Source organism: Tasmannia lanceolata, unplaced genomic scaffold (genome assembly GCF_043159265.1).
Source record: "Tasmannia lanceolata isolate RefF3 unplaced genomic scaffold, GAP_Taslan_0.1 ptg000037l, whole genome shotgun sequence".
NCBI lineage: Eukaryota > Viridiplantae > Streptophyta > Magnoliopsida > Canellales > Winteraceae > Tasmannia > Tasmannia lanceolata.
The window spans coordinates 19,045,878-19,062,386 of NW_027518714.1; the positions used below are offsets into that span (position 1 = coordinate 19,045,878).

General features: G+C 40.8%; 1 protein-coding gene across 11 annotated transcripts in view; it reads right to left on the reverse strand.

Moving 5' to 3' along the window:
• Positions 1-127: 127 nt before the first annotated feature.
• LOC143861954 (Haloacid dehalogenase-like hydrolase (HAD) superfamily protein) overlaps positions 128-16,509 on the reverse strand; it is a 49,644-nt gene continuing 33,262 nt past the window's right edge. For 3 of the 11 annotated variants that reach the window (XM_077372925.1, XM_077372924.1, XM_077372926.1), the window contains 8 exons: positions 16,235-16,382; positions 12,071-12,152; positions 11,820-11,979; positions 5,190-5,271; positions 3,457-3,673; positions 2,401-2,465; positions 1,304-1,573; positions 128-420 (listed from right to left, as the gene is read on the reverse strand). In XM_077372925.1, the coding sequence (XP_077229040.1) occupies positions 1,319-1,573; positions 2,401-2,465; positions 3,457-3,673; positions 5,190-5,271; positions 11,820-11,979; positions 12,071-12,152; positions 16,235-16,327 (954 nt within the window). In that variant the 5' untranslated portion in view covers positions 16,328-16,382 and the 3' untranslated portion in view covers positions 128-420; positions 1,304-1,318. Of the gene's footprint in view, positions 421-1,303; positions 1,574-2,400; positions 2,466-3,456; positions 3,674-5,189; positions 5,272-11,819; positions 11,980-12,070; positions 12,153-12,413; positions 12,440-16,234; positions 16,383-16,509 lie in introns of all 11 variants that reach the window. The other 8 variants (XM_077372921.1, XM_077372923.1, XM_077372931.1 and 5 more) reach the window with 7 other exon arrangements.

Sequence of the window (16,509 nt, forward strand, 5' to 3'; positions counted from 1 at the left end):
ACACGCAAATTATTGTTGGAGGAAGAAGAGCTTTTCTTGCATTAAAGCTACAATTCAAAGGATATGTGATAGTCTCTTCCATTACCTTTTTGTTTTGTAGGCTTCATAAAATACAGATAAATCAATATGTAGTGATGGGTACTTCTGATTGATATTGCAATGTTAAATTGGAACAACTTTCAAATAAAAAAGGAAGCAAAATTTTGCCAGAATTTGGTACAACTACTTCGATCAAAGAAGTATTACAGGGGAATCAATCTTTCATATGATTCTTCAATAGAAGAAAACAGAGTCCATATTGATTCAAAATGTAGGCCAGGCAGAAGCAATATCATAAAGGAGAATTCAACTTGGCAGATAGTTTAGGATGACACCAACACCAGCTTAGGTTGCAGGATTCCCCTTCATTCAACCTGCAATCTGACAGAATTAGTAGGATTTATGTCAGGTGAATGAACTAGTTAATGGAAACCCAAATCAGTTTCTTCAAGGTGAAATCCATTTACAGGAAAGTTAATTTGTGTGGCTTGTCGTTTACCCCTAACATGCGTGACATCCAATATTTTTTCTTAAAGTACAGTGGGGCCCGCTTCGTAGGATGATCCAACAATTCATTCGTTGGGTCACAACTTAAATAGGCTGTACCTTGGAAATCATCTCCACAGGATGATTCTAACCCACTGATCGATAGAGGTTTCTATAATGTGCTCCCTCTATAGATTGAAGGGTTAGGATCATCCTATGCAAATGATTAATATACATTGTGGCCCAATAAATGAACTGTTGGATCATCCTATGAAGTGGGCCTCAGTGTACTTTTTGAAAAATATACTGGACTTCAGGCGCGCACACCCAACAAATGACCTGTTGGATCATCCTATGAAGTGGGCCTCACTGTACTTTTTGAAAAAATATACTGGACTTCAGGCGCGCACACGATATTTTTAAAAATATTCTTTTGAAGATTGAAAAAGTTCAGCTTAAAACATTGCACGTCTGTATCAGTTTGATCTGATAGCAATCAGACAAATTTTGCTTCAAGCACTTTCAATGGGCCAAACAAGGTGCCTCTTATGTAGCCCTATATTTTAGGGGTGAAAATATCATCTCCCTAAATAAAAGCTTAAAACATTGCACATCTGTATCAGTCTGATCTGATAGCAATCAGACAAATTTTGCTTCAAGCACTTTCAATGGGCCAAACAAGGTGCCTCTTCTGTAGCCCTATATTTCAATAATTCATAGAAAATTAAGTTTAAATGCATTTCTTAAAAAGCAAATGAAATATGATGCTCGACCTTACCAAGATTGAAAGATGCTACCATGTAAAAGAAGGCAAGACATATGATGGGTGAGCATTGCAGTTGGATATAAGAGCTTCAATGGCAGTGGACTCAGCAACATCCCCAAAACTACCAAGGCCAAGTTCAGAAGCATGAATCCCACCAGTTATAAATGCAGATTGAATCCCTGCTACATTTGCACCCTTAATATCATGGTGGAGAGAGTCACCCACAGCAATGCAATCACAAGCATCTACATCAGCCATGGCCATTGCAGATTGATAGATCACCTAGAATAGGTTTGATACCATATAAGTATCGGGGGTGAACGAAAGCGGCTTATCAAAATAAAAACTGGAAAAAAATGAGGTTGGTTGAAATGGGAAAGAAACAAACTTTTCACTGTAAAATGTTATGCATTTCACTTTGAATGTGTTAATCAAGTAAAAAGCTTCAAAATTTGTGGGAGAAAACACAAGGAACCATGCAACTGATAATGATTGTTTCTCTGACTTTTTCTTTTTTTTCTTTTAACTGATGCTTCCCTATTGTTTCCTTAGAGGTTTTGAATAAATGCTGAAATTTAAAAAAAGAAAAAGAAAAACAATCATGTTCCTCCACTACACATAAGAGCTTATGTGATGCAGATAGCATGCCAAATAAGTGGCACATTTGCCCATTAGGAAATAAAATTCCATAGAAAATAAAAGTCCTAACAACTAAAAACATGGAAATAAATATCCTAGAATCTAAATAACAGGAAAAAAAATTCCTAAACTAAATAACATGGAAATATAAATCCCACTAGGCAAATATGCCACTTACTTGGCATGCTATCTGCATCATTATGTCTCTTTCTTGCTTATCTTTTTTAGAGGAGTTGATGGAAGTTGTGGCACTTGCCAACCTTCTGTCTCTCTAACAATATATTTCTTGCATAAAGAAGCCACGAGTCGTCACAAGAATGTATCTTTACCTTCAACTACAGGATTTGATGTTCTTAATGGCGTAATTAAGCAACAGGTGTTACAGATGACAACAGTTATGTGAGCATGTAATGAACATATGCATAGGCACACCCCGAGAGAAATTTATGATATTTCTGATTATGAATTACCTTATCAGGTTTTCCCATCCATTTCACTTCACCGCCAAGCTTTTCATATTTAGCTGCCAATGTACCTAATAAGATCAACAATACACGACTCATGAATCACGAAAGTGAGTTACTGGAAGAATGGGAATGAGAAGGGGGGAAAATGTGTGTGCATTAGGAAAACTTTTTTTTTTTTTTTTTTTTTGAAAAGATAACTAGAATTAATAGAGGAAAATAATTACAGAGGGGGGGAGGGGGAGTGCACATGTTACCCCTCGGACAACACTTCCTGATGGACACAAGATTTAGCCAACAAATTGGCTAAATCATTAGCCTGACTGGGGATACAAGAAAAGGAAATATCAAAATTTCTGCAATTGTCAACGATCTCATCAATGAAAAAAACGAATCTCCAAGGGATGGAACTTCTACCCTCGGCCCAAGAAATTGTGTTGGACAAGTTCCCTTAAGATAACGAGTACTAAACTTTGTCTTGTAAATCCAAATCCCCGTGAGACAATATCTGATTTCTGCCTAATTATAATAACACTTACCAATCAGACCTGAATAAGAGTATAAAACCGGGTCATACACAGCTCTAAATGCACCATCCACACCGGATGGACCTGGGTTACCGATGGGGCTACAGTCAAATTAATTTTGATGTAGTTATTTGGTGCTCCAAACAGACACATTCTTCATAGGAATCCTACCCAGCAGAATTTCTCCACACTTCCTAGTGAAATCCTGGAAGAAATGGCCTCTGAAATCAGGCCTAACTAATGTCCATCTGATCATATGAGCTGTAATATTCTAGCATCAGCTGACAAGGCTATAAGGCGTGCCTTAAAAAAACTCCCTCATTTTTCTCAATCCATATGCCCAAAAAATGGAAAAGATCGAAATATGCCAAAGGATTCTATCAAACATCCCAAGGTGATTGCATCTCCACATGATGAACACCATTCTAGAAGCACCATTGGTAAAGATCAACTGGTAGATGGTTGTTCTCATTATGGTTTTCATAATTCTATTTACGAGAATATTCAATCTACTATGTTAAGACAGCAATCCTACCAGGCATAACTCGCAAAGCTCTGGCTTCAACAGTGACATAATCGGGATTGGCTACCACCATGGGTATTTTCTTTCCCACACAGCACTCTATTATGTACTCAAGATCCTCAAGTTTCAAGGGAAGTGAATCGCCAGAAGCACGGCCAAGGGCTTCAGTGCCATGAGCCAAAATAAAATCTGCATCTTCAACGCTTTCCACAACTTGCAAGCCTAAACCCTGCACAAACAATTTATAGATAATTAGCAGTTGAAGCAGCTTTAATTTTGTTTGATATGCCTTCTTTTCTGCTACAAACAATTTGCCTAGATAGACATAATTGCTAGAATCACTAACTGCTGTAAAACCATAAGGATCAAATAAGTACTACATAAAGAGCGAAGAACTTATGTTTCAAGATAGAGATAAAATATGAATTGGCATCCCAAATATTTTACAAGGAAACATCCTCATTTACCCACACAAAAGGACCATCTTTATCTACATGGTGTCTTAGAGCTTGATTGAGTACATAAAAATCTTGACTTGGACAAGACTTGGGGTAAAACCAAGGGCAACTTCTAAGAAAAAATAAAGCATGACTGTATCGTGGATCCAAAAATCAGATTATAGCAGATCTTGGAGTTTCAAGTTTAAAACATTGATTTCTATCATGTCAATAACACAGTTACCATGTCAATAACACAGTAGTCATCCTTTGATTTCTTGGAATTTCTTATTTCTTCACATCCTGGACATGCTCGCTGGTACTACACAGTGCATAGATTAAAAACGAAATGCCTAGTTTCAGCTAATTATAAGTTTATAACTTTGTTAGTTCATAGTTCATCAATAGAAACCTGCTTAACAAACAGTTATTTTCTATTAGTTTCAAAATTCCTAGATAAAAAAGAAGCTTACAGTATAGACCTAATGCCATCCTAATGGACCTAATCAAGGGATGCTATCCAAGTATAAGAATTGGTTAATTCATCCATTAAGACAAGAAAAACTGCAAGGACATTAATCTCAGCATGACCAATCTAAATCACCCCAAGCTCAAGATCTAGGATATCGGCAAATGGAGACTTCCCTCATATCCATCCATCCATCCTTGTGAACATCTGACTCACCCTTAAAGATTTAGTTTCGGTCACTACGAAGACACCCAAGATCAGCAAAGCTACTTATTTGAGGATCCTTTTCTTATATAGGGCACTTCGGATGAAGATATTTAAAAAAAAAAAGTGTGAAAAGGCTTAGGATCTAGTCCTACGCAATGCCAAAGCACGTCAACAGAAATCTTCTGTCCATGTATATGCTTATGCATTTGAATCTAATCATTAATAATGCTGTATAATCATATGCTCAAGATAAATGTCCAAACTCAAGATAATTTCCAACACAATTGAATCTAAAGATTCTAAACATTACAACTAACATCTTATACTCTCCCAAGCTCTCATTTCAAAAAACATATTTCAAGATCAAACAGTGTTAAAATATTTCATTTAAGCGCTGCATTGACAAAAAATATGAGTAAGATACGACAAGATGGAAAACTATTGACGGATGCCACATGAAATGATGAACACAATATTATGTTCAATAACAATCTGGCAGCAATTACTGAGAGAAGGTTACTGTCAGCATAGATTCCAATTCTGAAATTACAAAGATTACATCTTCAAAGCAATTTTCGAGGCAAAATATTTTGAAATAATTTATCAAAAAACTTTTCAAGGATATAGTATACCTCAAGAGAGATTGCACCCCGATCACTCCAAGTCATGTGAATACATGATCTACCTAGTGCTGCAAACCAGGGGTCGTCCCTCCTGAGAATGGTAAATCTATAAATAATGAGAAATCATTGAAGATTAACAAGGTTTCTTCTTAATCAAATGTACATAAGAGATTTTTTATGCAAAACGTAAGACGTGAAAAAGCAACTCAACACCTACACAACGGGTGGAGTACCATATACATAAAGGGGAAATCTGCGTCCCCTGGTAGGCATACACTAGTCCTAGAATTTGCTTCTCTTAAACTACGTAGAACCTAAATTTCTTAGATCCTTTTAAAAGGACTAGAATTTCCCCCTAGTTGCCAACCCTCCATAAGAAGTCAGCGAATAAAGTCAGTTATTTGAGCCTTAAAATCCTATCTTTGAGTCATTTATTTGATATGTTCAATAATTGCTCGAAGTAGAAGTATTTATCATTGATGGTCCATTGCTTATAGTTAATATCATGCTTTATTTATGTTGAAATTCACCATTAAATATTTCTCTATTTGTTTATGGGTTATGGATGGTTGTATGGATGTGAAGATTTGGTCCCATTGAGCTCCTAAAATCCTGGTACTTATTCGCGGGCCTTCCGAGTTTGCACCAAAGTGGTATCAGAGCACAGGACTCAAGTCTATCATCGTTAGCACACCAAGTGTTCGTTGAAAGTCCTGAAAGAAACCTTCTATAATTGTGAGTCCTAGTTAGCTTGTCTAGTGCACACCAAGTGTTCGGTTAAACTCCTGTTAAAGTCTAGATTAGTCAGTCTTGTCTTGTGGGGCATGTTTAGGTTATAACGTCAGTCTAGGTCAGTTTCGTAGTCATTCAGTATCTAGAGTTTCATTTCGTGTTAGTTGAATTTCACATGGTCAATCTTGTTTGTTTGAGTATCTTTAGGTCGTAGGATCTGTCCTAGGATAGTCAGGCGTCAAATTTGTAGTGTAGCATTGTCGTTTTTCTTATTTTGGTGACCTAGTGTTAGAATCTCATCTCTATAGGATTGTCCTGCACGTAGAACACACACGCCCAAGCTATGGCTTATAGGACCAATGCTTCACATCATGGGCAAAGTCGAGTCCAACCTCGAGGAGCTTGGGAACGACACGCTCAGTCTACATTGGACCAACACTCAGACATGTTATCCAGGAGGAGAGTTACCCTGAATCGCATTAACAAACATCTTGGTACTAAGGCTCCTAAGGATACCATGACTCCTAAGGATACTCTCCTAGCCACTCCACACGTGCAAGGTAAAGCGAGGCGAAAGGACATTGACAGTGTCCCTTCTACCTCAACAAACAGAGGCCCAATGTCTACTCGCTCGAGCCCCACTCTTCCTCCTAAGAGCACGACCATGGGGCGTGGACTTATGGGACATGAACCACAAGATACTACATTCAAACACTTTACATGTGGTGAACAAGATCATAGGTCATCAGATCGTCCTCCGCCTAGGACATTCAAACCCCAAACTAATATAGCAATACCCATAGGTGATGAGGAAAATGAGAGGACAGTTTGTATGACCCATTCTAGTGTAACCCAGTCCATGAAAACTCAAACTCCAAGCACTGTCATGAATTGCCCTATCATTAGGACTGCTAGGAGGTGTGAGTTCATCGTTATTAATGTTGAGAGGTTCTTAAATGTGTCTCGTTTCATGTCAATTTGTGTCGGTAGGTTTTCGGATGTGTCAGTTCTCTGGAGAACTTTATGGAGTAAAATGGGGACAAAACTTCAAGTCAGTAGTGCTTACCATCCCCATACAAATGGGCCAACAGAAATGGTTAATTGCAGCCTAGGAAATTTATTGAAGTGCTTAACTAGTGAGATACACCATCAATGGAACTTGATTCTACCTCAAGCAGAATTCGCATATCACAGTTTCTTTGATAGTACCATTGGTAGATCTCCTTTACCCTTTGAGGCCATCCTTGGATTTTCCATTCCCCACCTGCTTGACCGTACCACCATACCTTACACCGAGCGTAGCAGTGCTGAAGCTGAGGATCTTGTCCAGCACATAAAAGAGGTACAACAAGAGGTGTTGGAGCGGTTGCGTGCAAGCAACGAGAAGTCTAGGGCAGTCACAGATCATCACCAGAGAGGCTAGATATTCAGCATGGGGATTCTGTCATCGACACTCTTTCGATATGATTTTTCTGCGATTGGAGCCACTCGTTTTACATCGCTTGGAGGGTTGCCAGAGCCATTCCTCATCGTCTCGACATCTTGTGGAGATCACATCCTGCACATTTGGACAGTGGATGCTCGTCGAGGATTTTGTAGGAGATACTTGATTAGTTGGCGTGGACGATCGGCTTTGTGGTTGGATGCCAGGCAGATACGACGACTCCGCTATGACGTGTCATGGCATGCATCAACTCTTTTACTCGACAGAGTCGAGTTCTTCCTACCCGGGGAGAACTAATGTGATCCGACCATTAGATCTTTTTATTATCGTTGACACCTTGCTTATTTCTCATGTTATTTGATTACATTAGTTATTTTGGGGATGTCCACATCATCTAGGGCCCACCCTTGCACACACCACTTATGACTTTTCCCTTTTGTTTAGCTAGTTTTTCCTGTTATGCCCTAATGCTACTAATTCTTCTTCTTTGTGAGTAGGGGTATAACAATCTTTTCACTTTCATTTTAGTGAGTTAGCAAAGGGGCCCACCAACAAAGCAATATAAAAGAGAAAGCAAGAGGGGAGAAAACCTAATTTTTGATAGAATTTGCAAGAGAACAAAAAAACAAAGGAGCCGCACGTCTCCCCTTCCTCCACGCCATGGGCGTCCTCTCTCCCCTCTCGAGGTAGCCTCTTCTTCCCTATCTCTTCTCATCTCTCTCTCTCTCTATCTCTCTCTCTCTCTCTGACCTTTTTCTCTCTCTTCATTTCTCCCTGTCCCTGTCGCGTTTCTCCCTATTCTTCCTTTAATCTCCTTACCTAGCCATCTTTTCTTGATCTCTCTCATGTCATCCCTTATTTTCTCCCTATTCCTTCTTTAATCTCCTTACCTAGCCATCTCTTCTTGATCTCTCTCTATCTCGTCCCTTATTTTCTCCCTATTCCTTCTTTAATCTCCTTACTTAGCCATCTTTTCTTGATCTCTCTCTATCTCGCCCCTTATTTTCTCTCTATTCCTCCTTTAATCTCCTTCCTAGCCATCTTTTCTTGGAATCCCCCATTTCATTACCCTTTTTTCCTCATACGTTCTCCCTATTCTCTTTCTCGCACCCTCATACCTTCTCCCATTCCCTCTAACCCTCTATAATCTCCTCCGTACTTCTCTTTTTCCTTCAAATTCTTATTTTGGGTACGACGCTGCTGCTCGGACATATGGATTGCACCTAGGAGCTTCTCTCCCATTCTCTTGGCCTCTTCGCTAGCAAGATTTAAATTGAAAGGACTGTTGTGTTCAAACCGGTGAGATTTTTCCTTGATTTCAGCCCTTTTAGGACCCCTTTCGCCTTTGAAACCCCATAGGAACCTTACCCATAAGTTACCCTAGCATATTTTGAGCCTTTTGTCATTTTCTAATAAATTTTTGGGCCTTAGATCTTTCTTTTATGTTATGGACAACAATGAATCAGCGAATAAAGTCAGTTATTTGAGCCTTAAAATCCTATCTTTGAGTCATTTATTTGATATGTTCAATAACTACTTGAAGTAGAAGTATTTATCATTGATGGTCCGTTGCTTATAGTTCATTTCATGCTGAAATTTACCATTAAATGTTTCTCTATTTTTTATGGGTTACGGATGGTTGTATGGATATGAAGATTTGGTCCCATTGAGCTCCTAAAATTGTGGTAGTTATTCGCGAGCCTCCGGGTTTGCTACATTAATCCAATGGACAATGTACCTCCATCCAGCAACTAAGTCCTACCCACAAAATTCCACAGGAGCACGGCCTCTAATATCAACAACTAGGGGTTCTGTCTCATAAAGCAAGCATGTCCTAATAAGATGGTCGGACCTTGCTATTTGTATCTCAAACTATTCCTCCCCTATCTTGTTACTACGAAACTCCTCTATTGAAGCCTTTGATGTTGATCTTGATGACTCCAACACTTTGAAGCTGGAATTATCTGCTTACAGAAGTTCTCATACCACTCACAACCCTGAACCACTTACAACTGACTTGTCCTCGTACTCTTCTCCCACTCCATATTCTGCTCCAGGTCTAGACTCCAACAAGAGAGAACCCCTCAACTGCAATCTCCCAAAAATTCTTATCTGATCAAGATATATGACACACATATCTAGCCCATATGATACACTGTCAAAATATATCTCAAAAATCCAATTTCACCCAGATTTGTGCCTTGGTTATAAACAAGAGAAACAATTGTCATGTTTAAAAAATGCCATGATTTTATATTTCCGGTCGAACCAATGGTTTTACAGGTGTGCCTATATCACATATAGATGAACGCAGGTTACTCCTTGAACCATGTTTAGAAGCTTGCAAAGGCTTCTACAACTCTCTTGTGAATGGAAGAAGACAGAGGAGGAGGAGTTTGAACGAATCAAAAAGAGTTTGAACCGAAAAAATTTATCCGAATTCCCCACCACCTTTCATCTTTGGAAGAGGAAGAAAACGAGAAGAGCGGCCAGGCATCTCAGGGAAGAGGATTGGCAATGCCCTGATTGCCGCTATCAAAAATTTGGATGGCGGTTTAGATGCAGAAGATGTTCACAGGCTTGATTGATTTCCTCCCCTCCTCCTTCTTGGGGTGGGAGGGAGAACCAAACATGTCCAAGATAAAAAACTTGGGGCATGGTTTTGCTCCCCTTGTCAATACCTAAACTATAAATGGCGGGTTGATTGTCGCTGGTGTCATGCGACCAGATCATCATTAAAATGGATCCCTCGATCTCCTAGGGCGCAATCTAAGGATGATGAGCCTAACCTCTCGCCTGACTCGGGTAAAATTTATCGCAACAGAAATTCTGCGGTTCCAATTTTATCTATTTCAGGGAAGGAAGAAGATGTGCGGTTAGGTTCTCTCAGATCCTGCTTGATCGGGAAAAAGAAAAATCATAATGAGTTTTTGCAGGAGCTGTGGAATTGGGCACAAGTGCCCTGGGAACTCCCGTCGTTACATTGCCCTTCTTTTTTGGCAAAGGATGAAGTTCTTTTTATGTTTGATTCAGAATCGCAGGCTTCACAGATCATTGCAAAAGGGATCTGTGGCCCTGGACAAGCATCTTCTTTCCCTCTCACCATGGAAAAAGGAATTTATTCAAAGAGAGGAGGTGCTTTGAGTTCGTTTTTATGGCATCCCGTTGCATGCCTGGGCTGTCTCTACGATGGAGGCTCTAGGGGGTCTTTTTGGCAAGGTTGTCGAAACCAAGAAGGGGGGCAACCATCAGAATTGTATGAGCTTCGTCTCGGCTAAGATTATAGCCCCTCGATGGCTCTTCCCCAATTCTGGTGTTAAGCTCAAAATCTTTGACCAGTTCTATCCCATTGGGGTTGAGCTCTCGAAGGAAACTCCTGAATTTGCCATCCAGGAATCGAACTTCTCCTTAGCGGCGGATCGGCCTCCCGCGACCTTGCATGGTGACCCATTGGGCCCCATTTGTTCTAGGACTTCACAAGGAATTTGGGGTTCGGATTATGGGTTGGATGGAGACAAAATCGGTTCCACACTAACGCGGTGGATTGCCGTCTGGTGGAGGAAAGACTGGCGATCAACGACCCTCTGGAAGTCCTGATCCCGTTTTCCGGGGTTGTATATCTGCTAGAATCCCAGATTCAGCATAGCATGATCGAGTCTCTCTCAGGTTCGATAGCTTGTCTAGATCACCAAACTAAATGACTATCCAAATGGTGATGACAAGTCTGTTTTGAGGAAAGCCTTGCATGAGAGGCCCCCAAATATGGCACTTTTTGTTGGATTTGATCTTTTGGAGGCCTTAGGGTAGTGCTATGTTCTTTTGGGGGAGTGGTGTAGCCTCTCTAGGCTGTGATTCCAGATTGTAGGGAAGTAAATTAGTTACTCGGCAGGATGACAGTTCATGGATGGGCGGTCCTCACTGTTGCGGATGAATTTGTAGATTTTCTCCTTTGGTTTTAACTGGTCTAGGAGTATGCTCCTGGCCTTCCTTAATTGATTCTATGTATTGCAAGTTGGGACCTCTAGTCCCCAATGTAACTTTCATAGTATCAATAAAATTGTCATCTTTCAAAAAATAAAAGAAGCTTGCTAACTAACTCAGAACTTGCCGGCTCTAACTACCAAGTTTGAACCTCAGTTGTTTATTAAAGTGATACAAGTTCTTCATTGATTCAACTGAGTCAGAAGAATTGAACCGGAGTTTCGAGCATTGGTGGAAAAATTAGGTCTGCTTCTTCAACACAGAATCCCAACATAAATTCACTTAAACTTGCATCATTGAGTCTATGACTGTACCAGTGAAAGCAACATGTTTCTCATTATATTTTCTTTAAAGTAAATTTATATTTTACAACAACAATATCCCAGAGCCAGTTTTAGTTGTTATATGACTAACACTTCAATGCAATAGCTATATTCTTCAATGAGGTCTCAGCTTGTCAGAGAAAAAGAAACCACTCTAACCTATGAAGGTACTGATGCGTTAATTCTCCACTCGTGATGGCCCCAAGGAAGAGAGAAGAATCGAATCCGAGGCTCTTCATCTTCTCCATGGTCGTCAATGCACGTCTGGAAGAATTGCTTATGATCACCATCTTGGCACCATGACTTGATAGCTTTTCTACTATTGTGCAAAGTAATTAACTCATAAACATCATCATATAGTTCAACCAAAAATGAAACACCAATTACCAAATCCAATCAGAAAAGCTTACAAGTTAACATACATGTCGAAATGGCACCAGGATAAGGTTGTTTCCCATCGTGAAGTACTCCGAACTGATCTAAGAACCATGCCTGCACATATAAGATAATAATAAACATACTAAAGAAAAATTCTAATACCCATGAGAAGACTTAGTTTAACATTAGGATAACTATAAGATACTTTAACTTAACATTAGGATAACTATATGATACTAACTAGTGTCTCAACCTGCATAGCACACACCACACAATCACTCTACAGGTTCTACATGCACAATACATAATATGGACCATTAATGGTGCTTATATGTAAACAAGTGTTCAACAAGTGGAATGTATACAAGCCTTTACTTCTTGGGACATACGGACCATAGACCCTGTTCAACAAGTGGAATGTATTAGCTGTCTGGCACCGGTTGCATGGTAAGGGTTGCAGAAAACGGCAATCACTCTATAGAACCAGGCTATTGTGACTTCAAGTTGGGCAAAACTACACCTTGTGCAAACTCCAATCACCCAAATTAAAAAGTCTAGCACTTAATAGTACCAAAAGTAAGAAAATGATAAGGTAAATTAAGTTCTATAATTAATAATAATGATAATGATAATATGCATGCAAACTCAAAAAATAATAATGATAATATGCATCATTATTCCACAGGAATCTCCTTTTACCAATAAAAAAATTAACAATGACGGAAACCACATCAATCATAAAGTATAAACCCAAACTTAGTTTATAAACCTTCTCTATCGCCCAATTGGTGCACATGTCCACCAATCCAAATCATATGTCTGTTGAAGTATAAAAGATTAAATAACATCATTTCCAACAGCTTGAGCTTTTGGAGTAATTGTTCCTTTCACATGGTATTAGAGCATAGTTTCACATGGTATTAGAGCATAATCACTAGTGCATCAAACTGGCTATGCCTTCACACTGAGTAAGTGTTTAAAAACACGGATGTGACGCGAAGTGCGGCCAAGAAAAATCCTTGTCAACTTGGCGTGAACATGGCCAAGAACGTGGTTGATGCAGTTGATGCGGTTGACGGAGTCATAACTAAGGAGAGTCAAAGGAGTTTTTATTGACTCTGTAGGAAAAAACGCGGAATGCGGATGTGGTGCATTGAAGAACGCGGCCAAGGTAAAAGGGAGTCGACTCTGGTGAGATCCAAGTCGAGTCAATGAGTTTTTAAACACTGCTGAGTAAGCAAATTCAACTCTGTAAGCTCTCGGTGCTGAGTGCTGACTTCTTCACCACCTCATCTATTAAGGAAGACCTCTGCATGCAATCCAGCCCTCTGTCATTTTAAGCCCTCGGGCCATATGCTAACCCATCAACTGCTTAGTCAACACTGCAACGCACCACATCCAACTTCTCATCTGCCACTTCCGATCTCACACATCAGTGGGTTGTTGGAGCATGATAACCCATTCACTTACGGATGCTGCTCTTTCACTATATCAAACTTCAAGCAAATCCATTGAGCAATGCTTGTAACTTTGACGGGCCAATTTTTTCCATACCATCACGCCTCCGCTACGCGATTTTGATAAGGGAGGGTTCAAACCTTCAAGATGCTATTCTTTGCCACCTTGCTTCCCGAGCTTTCAAAGCAACACATGGCACCAACACAGCTCGATGACGTCTCACACACACCACTAAGAAAGCTACGCATCCACTTGTACGAAATGGAACCCCCACAAATTTTGTTCTCTGATTAGCTGATGTCTGGATTTTCAAGGTGTTAGCTTCAAAGACAACTACTATCTTAGTTTCCCAAAATACCACCACTTGGCCAACATCCAAACTCTTTCGGACTTTGTCACAATTCTTAAAGGTTTCCCATTCTTTTGTACACAGCCACTTGCACTCGAGATGTACCGACCATAGCCACAAACAATGTCACTTGCTACAACTATACAGAGCATAGACAGTCAATACCAAAACTTGGTTGAAAGCTTTTTGCTCTAATACCACATGTATCAGAGGTCATACTTAACTTGGATCATTCTGCTCTGATACCACCTATCATGGGCATTTTGTTTTAGCAGCGGACAAACCTGTGTGGCACCCCAACATACGCCTATGCTAAGGCCAACCTTTACCAGTGCAAGGCCCGAAGGCCCTACACACCCAACACCCCTTGATGCTTCACTTGTGCACACAATCTCCAAACTGTTCAACGGGCTACTAGGCTTAGATCTTGCAATGCACCTCCTGATACTTTGCTCACAACCACTAAGCCTTTCATCAAGCTATTAAACTTGGCCTTGCCATGCGCAACCCTGAGCCCACTCCCGTGATCAGCCTACATCACGAGTACATCAAACACAAGGCCATTAAGCCAAGTGCAAAGTCTATCCAGTGCGAGGCATGACGATGCCACGCACCAATCCGCCAAGTTATTTGACCTAGCAGCTCAAGGCATATACCTATACCATGAACCAATCTGCAAGACCAAAGTCCCACAAGGCAACTCCAATCGCCTTGAAGCGAGGCCAGGTCCAGCCACGCACTGCTCCGCCAAGCCCAAAGACTTTGGTGCTCACAATGCCGCATCGAGGGACCATTTGGATAGTTGAATCCCACTAAGGAATGAGACATTGCACCACATCCCATTCCGCCAAGCCTGATGGCATGGTCATCCAAGAAGCAACTATGCCCCCATGGACTAATCTGCAAGGTTTGCACCTCGCGTGGGTGGCAGAAGCCACCTCAGCACGAACTCATGGAAAAGCAAAGCCTAAAGATAGGCCTAACCACAAGACGAACAGTGGTGTGGAAGGCAAAATATCATAGTAGCCTCTCGCACCGTCCGTACGCCCAATGCATGTGGGAACCCAACCCAACATGCGTTGTCTTTGGCCCCCGTCGTTGACCAAATAACTAGAGCATCCCTCTGAAAAACTCTTAGTCCGCACCCAAAGCTCCCTTAGAGCACGGCTACGAACTGCAAGTTGATTTCCCGTTGTGCCTCACATGCACAAGCAAGTCCTCATACAACTATTCAGCAAGCCACCAAAGTTCCAACCTACAGCCTGCTCGGCCTAAGGGGAGTTAGCATGTCACAAGGCCAACTCCTTAAAGAAATTAGCGAACCAACCCCCTCAAACTGGAGTGCCCCTCAAACGTCTCCGTAGGACATACTTTTGAAGACGCAGTGAAACGAGTGAAAAAATGAAATTCCATTTTTAATACCGCATCCCCGTGACACTCCCCCACCTCATAACGTTGAACCCCTTATCGACATTGAGCACTCTGCAAAACTCAGTTCCACAATAGCAATGACCTAACAATCTTGAAAACAGCCGCCACTGGCACTTCAACAACTTGACCCTTCCTGGCATGCTTGCCTCGTCATGCCACACTGCCCCAAGCTCCGTCAATCACTACTTTATCAATCTCCTGGAGTAATCTTCCACTTCTATGGTTTTCTCTGACTCCATCAAACTTCGCGGAGGTTTTCCTGCGATCCCCACAAATGCCAGTGATGACTTTTAGTGACGCCAACAAACACCATAAGCGTAGAGCGACCAAACTTGATTTTTCCTCTCAAGCAACAGGAAGATTCCTCCATAGCTGCACCTGAGCTTCTTTTTGGAGCGGTCTTCCGAAACGGTCATCTTGCGCACTATCGTCTCCCCCCGAACGACATGCCACAACACTTGCAGGATGACACTTGCCACTCTTGGCCAAGTGCAGCACTTGCCACTTCGGCCAAGAGCAAACCAACACGGGAAGCCACCAGCATTCCTGAACAAAGTAACCATCCCATCGCTCCCGCCTCTTCTTGAGGCCAAGCATTCCCTCCTGAGATAAACTACCACAACACACCCTCCACTCTAGTCAAATGCAATCCATTTTTGTGGTGTTGCGCTCCATAACTTTTACCAGAACCCAGAGTACTTGGGAAGATACAGAGCAAAACAATCAACCTATTGATATTGGAAGACCAAAAAGATTCGTCCAATGTATCTATCATTTCTGGGTCCAATGGAATTGATAGGTATAGGAAGAAGCCCCATAGATAATTTTTCTTTCGACTATATTTCGATTGTCAATATGATCGCTTACTGACCCAGTCTAGCAAGACTATATCTATATCCCTCTCAATTATGCTCGGTGGAATCTTGTTAAGCATTAAAAAAGAGATGAGGATTTTCACCTTGAACCGTCCCATTTCTGTGAGCTGTCTAATCCCATTTAAGCTTTTGAAAACCTGAACCTCCTTCCCCGATATCGAACATTTTGGCATCATTTTCCACTCAACTGGATGCTTTTCTACAAAATTTCCTGAAACAGGCCAAAATTTCCTACTAAGGGTGAGTTAGAATGTAGACCCAAATTGCAATTTTGAGAATTTTTAGATTTCAGTCAATATTCATATTCAAAAAAAAAACAGAGATTTTTTTTCCTTTTTTAATCAAATCTCGCTTATTA